This window comes from Pelobates fuscus, chromosome 4, assembly GCF_036172605.1.
Source record: "Pelobates fuscus isolate aPelFus1 chromosome 4, aPelFus1.pri, whole genome shotgun sequence".
Lineage (NCBI taxonomy): Eukaryota > Metazoa > Chordata > Amphibia > Anura > Pelobatidae > Pelobates > Pelobates fuscus.
Window position 1 is genome coordinate 230,830,854 of NC_086320.1, and position 14,164 is coordinate 230,845,017.

The 14,164-nt window shown below is 46.6% G+C and overlaps 1 protein-coding gene across 3 annotated transcripts in view; it reads left to right on the forward strand.

Moving 5' to 3' along the window:
• Positions 1–1,850: 1,850 nt before the first annotated feature.
• Positions 1,851–14,164, forward strand: part of MARCHF6 (membrane associated ring-CH-type finger 6) — a 109,677-nt gene continuing 97,363 nt past the window's right edge. For 2 of the 3 annotated variants that reach the window (XM_063451934.1, XM_063451935.1), the window contains exon 1: positions 1,851–2,109. In XM_063451934.1, the coding sequence (XP_063308004.1) occupies positions 2,091–2,109 (19 nt within the window). In that variant the 5' untranslated portion in view covers positions 1,851–2,090. The remainder of the gene's footprint in view (positions 2,110–14,164) is intronic. The other variant, XM_063451936.1, reaches the window with a different exon arrangement.

Here is a 14,164-nt window from a genome sequence, read left to right on the forward strand (position 1 = left end):
ATAGGAAAGCATTGTAAATGCTTTCCTATGAGACTGGCTGAATGCGCGCACGGCTCTTGCCGCGCATGCGCATTCAGCCGAAGAGGAGGCGGAGAGCTCCCCGCCCGGCGCTAGAGAAAGAGGTAAGTTTAACCCTTTCCTCTCCATCCAGCACGGCGGGAGGGGGACCCTGAGGGTGGGGGCACCATAGTGCCAGGAAAACAAGTATGTTTTCCTGGCACTATAGTGGTCCTTTAAGGTGAGCTTGTCATAATTTTACCCCTTAAGGACAGCCGGCGTTCTATGCGATCGGTGTTCCTCCTGGTCTGGGGGGGGGGATTGTCTGACAGCCTAGACAGTCCCCCCTTGGCAAAATGGGCCACCCCAGCCATGTAATCGCTCTGAAAGAGCGGTCACATGGCCACAATAGGTGCCTGTGTATTTGCCTGCCTAAACTGACAGGCAGTCTCCCTGCATCTGTAAAATTAAAAATAAAAATTGTTAGTAAATAAATAATATATGTATATATATGATATATATATATATATATCATATATAATGTCATATGAAGTGTATTTTTTTATTAATATATACATATATTAATATAAAAATACACTTAGAGTAAAATTACACACGTGTATATATATATATTATATCTAAAAAATAACTATTGTGTGTATATATATATATTATATATATATAATATAAAAATAATTTAAAAATATATATGTAATTTCATTCTAAGTGTATTTTGATATGAATATATATATTCATATCAAAATACACTTAGAATGAAATTATATATAAAACTATGTATATATAAATACATAAAAATATACCCATACACATAATTACATAAATAACTTCATAAATATACATGTAGACTTTAAATATATAAATATGTATATATATTTAAATTCTATGTGCATATTTATGTAATATTTTTACATAATTAAGTAATTTTATTGAGTACAATTTGAGGGACCTGTCTGACAACCCAGGCAGAAAGTCCAGAAAATCTAATTTGCTAGCACTATAGTTAATCCTGTAACTTTCAAAGACACCCTAAAACCTGTATATGAGGTGTACTGTTTTACTCTGGAGACTTCGCTGAATACAAATATTAGCGTTTCAAAAAAGTTAAATGTATCACAACGATGATATCGATAGGGAAAGTGACTTTTTTGCATTTTTTACACACAAAAAGCACTTTCACTGATGATATTGTTAATAATAATAATAATATTTGTGTTCAGCGAAGTCTCCTGAGTAAAACAGTACTCCCCATGTACAGGTTTTAGAGTGTCATGGAAAGTTACAGGGTCAAATATGAGGCTTGCGTTTCAGTTTTTTCACATTAAAATTCGCCAGATTGGTTACGTTGCCTTTGAGACCGTATGGTAGCCCAGGAATGAGAATTACCCCCATGATGGCACACCATTTGCAAAAGTAGACAACGCAACGTATTGCAAATGGGGAATTTCCAGTGTTTTTTTAGTAGCCATTTCATCACAAACACTGGCCAAAGTTAGTGTTTTTTATTTTATTTTTTTTCATTTGTCACAAATATAAATGCTAACTTTGGCCAAAACGCTATGCGCAGCTCTGTAAACGTTCCATTATCAATAGTGAAATATAGTTGTAGTAAAACACTGCTATCTCCAGCATTAGACAGTTCTAAACAGAAGAGACATAATGCAGCAGGTAGACGAGCTGAGCCCTGGCTGGATCCGGTTTCGGCCATTATTATAAAATGATTTACTGCTCCTCCAGCTCGCACTGTGTGTCTTACTCTTCCGGATCTTGTGACGTCACCTGCCCTCTGAACCCTTCAGTTCTTCCGACAGAAACACTTCCAGGGCACGTGACGTCACCGCCGCTCTCCGGGTATCACCTGTAACAAGTCTGCCAGTCAGCCAATCGCGTTCACCGTTTCTGTTTCCTGTGGTCTCTGGGGTTGGGAAGGGGGGAGGGAAATCGGGCCAAGAAGTGACTGGGGCGCGGGCGCGCGCTCGTTCAGTCGGCCTGCTGCTGCTGGGAATCCTCGAGGCGCGCGTGCCTGTCTGTGCACCGAGCTCGAGACACGGAACCTGCGTCACGGGTCGGACAACATGGAGACCGCGGAGGAAGGTAATGAATCGAGCACCGTGTGCAGGGTCTGTCTATCACAGCTATATCCGGTCACTGTCACAGAGTGTCATGGCATCCCACTCCGGGCCATCATACTGTGTGTGTCTGTGATGGGACTGCATTTCCAGTGACAGTGTGTAATAATACGGGCTGGGTATATAATAGTAATATTCCGGGGTGTGAGCTAGGAGTGTATTATAGAGTGACACAGTAACTGTCTGGCATGGACACCCAGGTGGCCAGCAATCTGTAGCCGGATTCCTGGCCGAGCATGATGGGAGATGTAGTCCATAGTGATAGAATTACATCATGAGGTGCAGGCATTCACTGACTGGGAGAATAGGCTGTTACCTAATACTATTGAGGTGCTGATTAACCCCTGCTCTGTATAAGAGGAGTGTTTTATAATGAGGTGTCTGTGTCACTATTTACATTATGGAACAGCTGACAGTCCTCTTTCACTGCCTCTTTTAATTTTAATTAATTGCCACTTTTATAACATCAACTTCATGAAATTATTTTACTATATACATTCCTGTGGTGTATCAAAGGATATTTTACAGATTTTAATTACTATTTAAAAGGCTTTTGTTTCCCAAACACTGCCCTTATTAAAAAATAAATCAGAGTGAACTCAAAGTAATTTTTAATTAAAGACCGAAATAGCTGAATTGTAGAAATTCTCCAAATGAGCCATGTTTTACCTTCAGCTATTTTGCTCTAAAATTTGAAATTCACTTTAAAATTTCCCTTTAGTTAATAACTCCGCGGCTGCTTCCATTCTTTAACTTCTAGTCAGTGGTTTATTTTCGATCTGTGCTGCCCTTGGCATGATGGAATATGGGCACCCCCTAACTTACATTTGCCCCACCCCTTCCTGTCAATGCCACACCTCTTCCTGTTAAAGACTAACACACACACTTTGACTGACAGACACACACTCACTCTCAGATGCACTGACACTTACAGACACACTCACTCAGACACCTACTGACAGACACACTCACTCAGACACCTACTGACAGACACACTCACCCAGACACCTACTGACAGACACACTCACCCAGACACCTACTGACAGACACACACTCAGACACCTACTGACAGACACACACTCAGACACCTACTGACAGACACTCACTCACTGACAGACACTCACTCACTGACACACTCACTCACTGACACACTCACTCACTGACACACTCACTCACTGACACACTCACTCACTGACACACTCACTCACTGACACACTCACTCACTGACACACTCACTCACTGACACACTCACTCACTGACACACTCACTCACTGACACACTCACTCACTGACACACTCACTCACTGACACACTCACTCACTGACACACTCACTCACTGACACACTCACTCACTGACACACTCACTCACTGACACACTCACTCACTGACACACTCACTCACTGACTCACTCACTCACTGACTCACTCACTCACTGACTCACTCACTCACTGACTCACTCACTCACTGACTCACTCACTCACTGACTCACTCACTCACTGACTCACTCACTCACTGACTCACTCACTCACTGACTCACTCACCGACACACTCACTCACCGACACACTCACTCACCGACACACTCACTCACCGACACACTCACTCACCGACACACTCACTCACCGACACACTCACTCACCGACACACTCACTCACCGACACACTCACTCACCGACACACTCACTCACCGACACACTCACTCACCGACACACTCACTCACCGACACACTCACTCACCGACACACTCACTCACCGACACACTCACTCACCGACACACTCACTCACCGACACACTCACTCACCGACACACTCACTCACCGACACACTCACTCACCGACACACTCACTCACCGACACACTCACTCACCGACACACTCACTCACCGACACACTCACTCACTCACCGACACACTCACTCACTCACCGACACACTCACTCACTCACCGACACACTCACTCACTCACCGACACACTCACTCACTCACCGACACACTCACTCACTCACCGACACACTCACTCACTCACCGACACACTCACTCACTCACCGACACACTCACTCACTCACCGACACACTCACTCACTCACCGACACACTCACTCACTCACCGACACACTCACTCACTCACCGACACACTCACTCACTCACCGACACACTCACTCACTCACCGACACACTCACTCACTCACCGACACACTCACTCACTCACCGACACACTCACTCACTCACCGACACACTCACTCACTCACCGACACACTCACTCACTCACCGACACACTCACTCACTCACCGACACACTCACTCACTCACCGACACACTCACTCACTCACCGACACACTCACTCACTCACCGACACACTCACTCACTCACCGACACACTCACTCACTCACCGACACACTCACTCACTCACCGACACACTCACTCACTCACCGACACACTCACTCACTCACCGACACACTCACTCACTCACCGACACACTCACTCACTCACCGACACACTCACTCACTCACCGACACACTCACTCACTCACCGACACACTCACTCACTCACCGACACACTCACTCACTCACCGACACACTCACTCACTCACCGACACACTCACTCACTCACCGACACACTCACTCACTCACCGACACACTCACTCACTCACCGACACACTCACTCACCGACACACTCACTCACCGACACACTCACACACCGACACACTCACTCACTCACTCACTGACACACTCACTCACTCACTCACTGACACACTCACTCACTCACTGACACACTCACTCACTCACTGACACACTCACTCACTCACTCACTGACACACTCACTCACTCACTCACTGACACACTCACTCACTCACTGACACACTCACTCACTCACTGACACACTCACTCACTCACTGACACACTCACTCACTCACTGACACACTCACTCACTCACTGACACACTCACTCACTCACTGACACACTCACTCACTCACTGACACACTCACTCACTCACTGACACACTCACTCACTCACTGACACACTCACTCACTCACTGACACACTCACTCACTCACTGACACACTCACTCACTCACTGACACACTCACTCACTCACTGACACACTCACTCACTCACTGACACACTCACTCACTCACTGACACACTCACTCACTCACTGACACACTCACTCACTCACTCACTGACACACTCACTCACTCACTGACACACTCACTCACTCACTGACACACTCACTCACTCACTGACACACTCACTCACTCACTGACACACTCACTCACTCACTGACACACTCACTCACTCACTGACACACTCACTCACTCACTGACACACTCACTCACTCACTGACACACTCACTCACTCACTGACACACTCACTCACTCACTGACACACTCACTCACTCACTGACACACTCACTCACTCACTGACACACTCACTCACTCACTGACACACTCACTCACTCACTGACACACTCACTCACTCACTGACACACTCACTCACTCACTGACACACTCACTCACTCACTGACACACTCACTCACTCACTGACACACTCACTCACTCACTGACACACTCACTCACTCACTGACACACTCACTCACTCACTGACACACTCACTCACTCACTGACACACTCACTCACTCACTGACACACTCACTCACTCACTGACACACTCACTCACTCACTGACACACTCACTCACTCACTGACACACTCACTCACTCACTGACACACTCACTCACTCACTGACACACTCACTGACTCACTGACACACTCACTCACTCACTGACACACTCACTCACTCACTCACTGACTCACTCACTCACTGACTCACTGACTCACTCACTGACTCACTCACTGACTCACTCACTGACTCACTCACTGACTCACTCACTGACTCACTCACTGACTCACTCACTGACTCACTCACTGACTCACTCACTGACTCACTCACTGACTCACTCACTGACTCACTCACTGACTCACTCACTGACTCACTCACACACTCACTCACACACTCACTCACTGACTCACTCACACACTCACTGACTCACTGACACACTCACTGACTCACTGACACACTCACTCACTCACTGACACACTCACTCACTCACTGACACACTCACTCACTCACTGACACACTCACTCACTCACTGACACACTCACTCACTCACTGACACACTCACTCACTCACTGACACACTCACTCACTCACTGACACACTCACTCACTCACTGACACACTCACTCACTCACTGACACACTCACTCACTCACTGACACACTCACTCACTCACTGACACACTCACTCACTCACTGACACACTCACTCACTCACTGACACACTCACTCACTCACTGACACACTCACTCACTCACTGACACACTCACTCACTCACTGACACACTCACTCACTCACCGACACACTCACTCACTCACCGACACACTCACTCACCGACACACTCACTCACCGACACACTCACTCACCGACACACTCACTCACCGACACACTCACTCACCGACACACTCACACACCGACACACTCACTCACTCACTCACTGACACACTCACTCACTCACTGACACACTCACTCACTCACTGACACACTCACTCACTCACTGACACACTCACTCACTCACTCACTGACACACTCACTCACTCACTGACACACTCACTCACTCACTGACACACTCACTCACTCACTGACACACTCACTCACTCACTGACACACTCACTCACTCACTGACACACTCACTCACTCACTGACACACTCACTCACTCACTGACACACTCACTCACTCACTGACACACTCACTCACTCACTGACACACTCACTCACTCACTGACACACTCACTCACTCACTGACACACTCACTCACTCACTGACACACTCACTCACTCACTGACACACTCACTCACTCACTGACACACTCACTCACTCACTGACACACTCACTCACTCACTGACACACTCACTCACTCACTGACACACTCACTCACTCACTGACACACTCACTCACTCACTGACACACTCACTCACTCACTGACACACTCACTCACTCACTGACACACTCACTCACTCACTGACACACTCACTCACTCACTGACACACTCACTCACTCACTGACACACTCACTCACTCACTGACACACTCACTCACTCACTGACACACTCACTCACTCACTGACACACTCACTCACTCACTGACACACTCACTCACTCACTGACACACTCACTCACTCACTCACTGACTCACTCACTCACTCACTGACTCACTCACTCACTCACTGACTCACTCACTGACTCACTCACTGACTCACTCACTGACTCACTCACTGACTCACTCACTGACTCACTCACTGACTCACTCACTGACTCACTCACTGACTCACTCACTGACTCACTCACTGACTCACTCACTGACTCACTCACTGACTCACTCACTGACTCACTCACACACTCACTCACACACTCACTCACTGACTCACTCACACACTCACTGACACACTCACTCACTCACTGACACACTCACTCACTCACTGACACACTCACTCACTCACTGACACACTCACTCACTCACTGACACACTCACTCACTCACTGACACACTCACTCACTCACTGACACACTCACTCACTCACTCACTGACTCACTCACTCACTGACTCACTCACTCACTGACTCACTCACTCACTCACTGACTCACTCACTGACTCACTCACTGACTCACTCACTGACTCACTCACTGACTCACTCACTGACTCACTCACTGACTCACTCACTGACTCACTCACTGACTCACTCACACACTCACTCACACACTCACTCACTGACTCACTCACACACTCACTGACTCACTGACACACTCACTCACTCACTGACACACTCACACACTCACTGACACACTCACTCACTCACTCACTGACTCACTCACTCACTGACTCACTCACTCACTGACTCACTCACTCACTCACTGACTCACTCACTGACTCACTCACTGACTCACTCACTGACTCACTCACTGACTCACTCACTGACTCACTCACTGACTCACTCACTGACTCACTCACTGACTCACTCACTGACTCACTCACTGACTCACTCACTGACTCACTCACTGACTCACTCACTGACTCACTCACACACTCACTCACACACTCACTCACTGACTCACTCACACACTCACTGACACACTCACTCACTCACTGACACACTCACTCACTCACTGACACACTCACTCACTCACTGACACACTCACTCACTCACTGACACACTCACTCACTCACTGACACACTCACTCACTCACTCACTGACTCACTCACTCACTGACTCACTCACTCACTGACTCACTCACTCACTCACTGACTCACTCACTGACTCACTCACTGACTCACTCACTGACTCACTCACTGACTCACTCACTGACTCACTCACTGACTCACTCACTGACTCACTCACTGACTCACTCACTGACTCACTCACTGACTCACTCACTGACTCACTCACTGACTCACTCACTGACTCACTCACTGACTCACTCACACACTCACACACTCACTCACACACTCACTCACTGACTCACTCACACACTCACTGACTCACTGACACACTCACTCACTCACTGACACACTCACTCACTCACTGACACACTCACTCACTCACTGACACACTCACTCACTCACTGACACACTCACTCACTCACTGACACACTCACTCACTCACTGACACACTCACTCACTGACACACTCACTCACTCACTGACACACTCACTCACTCACTGACACACTCACTCACTCACTGACACACTCACTCACTCACTGACACACTCACTCACTCACTGACACACTCACTCACTCACTGACACACTCACTCACTCACTGACACACTCACTCACTCACTGACACACTCACTCACTCACTGACACACTCACTCACTCACTGACACACTCACTCACTCACTGACACACTCACTCACTCACTGACACACTCACTCACTGACACACTCACTCACTGACACACTCACTCACTGACACACTCACTCACTGACACACTCACTCACTGACACACTCACTCACTGACACACTCACTCACTGACACACTCACTCACTGACACACTCACTCACTGACTGACTGACTGACTGACTGACTGACTCACTGACTGACTGACTCACTGACTGACTGACTCACTGACTGACTGACTCACTGACTGACTGACTCACTGACTGACTGACTCACTGACTGACTGACTCACTGACTGACTGACTCACTGACTGACTGACTCACTGACTGACTGACTGACTCACTGACTCACTGACTCACTGACTCACTGACTCACTGACTGACTGACTCACTGACTGACTGACTGACTCACTGACTGACTGACTGACTGACTCACTGACTGACTCACTGACTGACTGACTGACTGACTCACTGACTGACTGACTGACTGACTCACTGACTGACTGACTCACTGACTGACTGACTCACTGACTGACTGACTGACTGACTGACTCACTGACTGACTGACTCACTGACTGACTGACTGACTCACTGACTGACTGACTCACTGACTGACTGACTCACTGACTGACTGACTCACTGACTGACTGACTCACTGACTGACTGACTCACTGACTGACTGACTGACTGACTCACTGACTGACTCACTCACTGACTGACTGACTGACTGACTGACTGACTCACTGACTCACTGACTCACTGACTGACTGACTCACTGACTCACTGACTCACTGACTCACTGACTGACTCACACTCACTCACTGACTGACTCACACTCACTCACTGACTGACTCACACTCACTCACTGACTGACTCACACTCACTCACTGACACACACTCACTCACTGACACACACTCACTGACACTCACTCACTCACTCACTGACACTCACTCACTCACTGACACTCACTCACTCACTCACTGACACTCACTCACTCACTCACTGACACTCACTCACTCACTCACTGACACTCACTCACTCACTCACTCACTCACTCACTGACACTCACTCACTCACTCACTGACACTCACTCACTCACTCACTCACTCACTCACTGACACTCACTCACTCACTCACTGACACCTACTGACACACACTCACACACAGGCATTCTCACTCACACACACACACAAGCCCATAGTGCCAGCCAGATACACACACACACACACACACACACACACACACACACACACACACACACACACACATTCCCCCTCCCCCCTAAACACTCAGATTATTTTTTAATTTAAATCCACCCATTTTTTACTTGGGACCAGTGGGGCTGCTTAGGCAGGGAGAGAGGCAGGCAGGCAGTTGGGTGGCCAGCTGAATTCCAAGGCGGGCGACGAGGGAGCGCTGATCTGTGCACCACAGAGTGATGCCGGGAGCCGGAATATGAGCTGAGCAGAGAGAGCTCACCAATCAGTGCTCCCTAGCCGCCTGCCACCAGGCTTACAAGGTATTTGCCTGGGCATTTGGGGGCAGCGTTTTTTTGCTGCCCCCTTGAAAGTGCCGTCCAAGGCAAATGCCTTGTTTGCCTCGCAGCAAATACGTCACTGCTTCTAGTCATGCAACAATAGAACCTCACTCCCTTGGATACATCACAAGTAGAAATCCTATCCTATTGGACTACATCTGTGGCTGCACGTTTTATTAATGTCTTTACAATTAAATTGTTACCTGTATTGAACTACATATTGTAAAAATCCTTACAAAGTTGGCCTTCTTGATATATGCTCACCTCTCCCTTTGATCATAAAATAAGTAATAATAAAGTAATGTAAGTACCAGGATTGGATGTAAGCTTTTCAGCTATTTACTGGCATGGTCAAAGCTCATTCCAGAGACTGCACTATCTGGATTTGCAAAACCTGCAGGAACTTGTTTTCTTTTTTTTGTTTATTTTGTTTTTCATAATCATTTTATTTTTGTATTGCAATTTTTTTTAGTTTCCCTTGAGTGCAATGATGTTTCTATATCTGTTGCTTTCAATATCTATTTTAGCAACTTTAGATGTTGTGACTTACATCTCTCATGATGCTTTGCCAGCTTTATGGTTGTAAGAGCATTAAGGCAGATGTAGTCCACAACGATGGGCTAAGATGCTCTCGGCCTCTACCCGGCCACCCAATTATATGCCTTGAAGCGATTTTGTCCATTTCGGGGGGTCTTTGCATAATTCCAAAGACACCGAAATGGAGAGATCTGGTAGCGGTCCAGTGGCCACAGGGTGCAGGACATGTCAATTTTACTTACCTGCAGCTGTCCTTCAAGGCTTCTGTTAAAGCTGCAGGTCCTCTTGGCGCTTCAGTCAGCTGCTGTAAGCTCCCTGCCCTGCTTTCAAAAGTGTTTAGTGATGCGAGGGCCAGAGTGACGTCATATTCCGGCTCCCGGCATCACTGGAGGACACGCATGGGAGCAGAGCAGGGAGATGACAGCTCCCTCGCCGCCGTCCTCTTGTCTGTGTCCCTCAGCTATCCTTGAGCCTTTCTGCCTGCCTTCCTTCGCTCCCAGGCAGCCGGTTATAACCAATATTACCGTAACGTACTCTCCTATCCCAGTCACACAGTCTCATTGATCCCAGCATGTGCTGGCTGCCTGAGAGTGGTCTGGGTGCTATTGCTGTCAGTGTGTTCAGTGAATGCCAGATTTGTGTAAAACTTGTTAAAAACATTAAATGTGCAGAATATCGGCACCAGTTATTGGCAATCGTCCCGTAAGGCAACTTTATATTTGGTATCGGCTCTTGAAAAATGATATTGGTTGATCCCTACTACACAGGTAGGGAACACTGTACCATTAGTTATGTGTTTCTATACCTGATGCTATAGTGTTGCATTTAGTACTAAAGTGAGCACAGTAATGCAAAGTTATTATGGAGCCTAAAGTGACCCTAATGAGACATAAAACTGAAAAGATTGTAATGTTTAAAGGGAGGTACTAAGCATCAAAACCACTACATCTTAATGTTGTGGTTTTAGTGCAATGTCCCCTAGTGAAGATTTACAGTCTTATTGTTTGGTATTATTAAATGCTTTGAATGTATGTCCATGCTTTACGTTTATTCATGGGTATTTTTTGTTAACAGACACCAACATTTTTCCTTGAGTTTATGATTAAAAAAAAATATTACTAGCACCATAACTGCTGTGCTGCTATGTAGTGGTTAGCACCCATGTGACTCTGCCCTCATTTAAAATACACTCCAAGCACCATAAATACTACAGCGCCTCACTATGCTGTAAGTGGTGGGTTGACTTCCTACCTGTGGCACACCAGGCACCACTCCATGTCTTCATTACGCCCAATGTAAGAGAGATAATCTGTGGCGCTTAGCTCAGGTGTGCTGGCTGATATAATGGAGGTAGGGAGTAGTGCCCAGTGGACTTTAGGCAAGAAGTCAAACCATTATAAAATGGTTTAACTTTCAAGGGGCGCACCAGGGCATTCCTGGCTTCATAACTAATCTAAACTGGAGCTGTCATCCACAAAATGTGGTTAGGAATACATTTAAAGGGACACAATAATCAACAGAACCACTACAGCTTAATGTAGTGGTTCTGGTGTCTATAGCCTGTCCTCGCACACCTCTAGTTGCAGTCACACAGACAATCACTAGATGTGCAGAGCAATCGTTGTGATCCAAGGGAGTATAGTGATTATAGTAATCCCCAGAGTGAATATATAATTCTCCAATCCCCCAAACATAAGCCTAGACTTCATGAAGGGTAAAACATCTGTTTAATGGTAGCCACAACTGGCCTTTTATGACAGTCCCCATGCAAGGGACTCTTACCCCTGGACCGGAGACTAAACCACAGTAGAAACAAATACACACATTGGCGCTCAGGTCCAGGACACTCCCATGCAAAATAGGTCTATCCCTCCCCTATGCCTGGGAGATAATTGAGTCAAGCACTATACTAAATTCAATTATCTCCAAAAAAAAGAAACAACATTTTCCAAACAAAAAGTACCTTAAAAATACATAAAATTTACATCTCCTGATCTAGGTGACCAACATATCCAAAAATCCCCCAGATCAGTTCAATGATTCAGGAATATCATGGAAGTCTTAATTTTGACCGACCGACCGCCCGCATGTTCCCATGCTCAAAACAGTTCCAGAGAATCAGGGCTTACGGTCGGTGGTCTACTTCGGTAGTTTAAAAACGAACAAACAACCGAACAAAGTCAATAGTCTTATCCTGGAGCTTGATACCCTTGTTCGTGGGAACGTTTCCACCAAACATCACCTTTCTAAGTGTTGTAGAATCGAACGCAGGCGATGCTGGAAGTCCAGCAGGCATTTCTGTGTCTGTTTTCAGTTCTATGAGATTCATGCCCAAACGCCACTGCCTGCTTTCATGCGAACAAGATGGCTGCCACCTCGTGGTGGTCCATATGAATTGTTGCCACCCAGACGAACAATTAGAACACTGTGGTGGAAATTGCTAAAAAGTAGCAATTGGGCTTAACAAGCTCAAGGGGTGGTCTCCGGTTCGTGCAGCTGTTCAGTTCTCGAGCAAAATATAAAATCCCATGAACCAAGTCTGTTCACACAGTTTTTTAAAGGGTCCATAGTCTTTTGGTAAGAGGCTTGCCAGCAGGCCCCTCCACGAACACGTGACGCGGCTCAGTTCGTCACAGGGATGTTGTAACAAGATTTAAAAAAAAAAAAAAAAAAAAGGCTGTTTCCTATTGAAATCAGCACAACTCTCGTCCATTAAAATTTTATCATCAGTCTGGAGGAGGCATCTGTAGTGGCTGTCTGGACAGTTTTTCAGAACTATAGGTTCACTTCTGTCCACTCCCCTTTGGATACCCTACCCTTTGGATTTAAAATTTTTTTTAAGTAAAATAAAGTTTACGTATCTTGTTTCCAACATGGGAATGGTCAGCTGCAGCCTTTAGCTCCACGTCCGGTGATGTCAGCATACAAACTGACATTACCCGGGATCTCCTATAATACATTGTTTTTCAATGAGAAACAATGGATTAGTAGGCACGCATGCATTGCCAGATGCTACA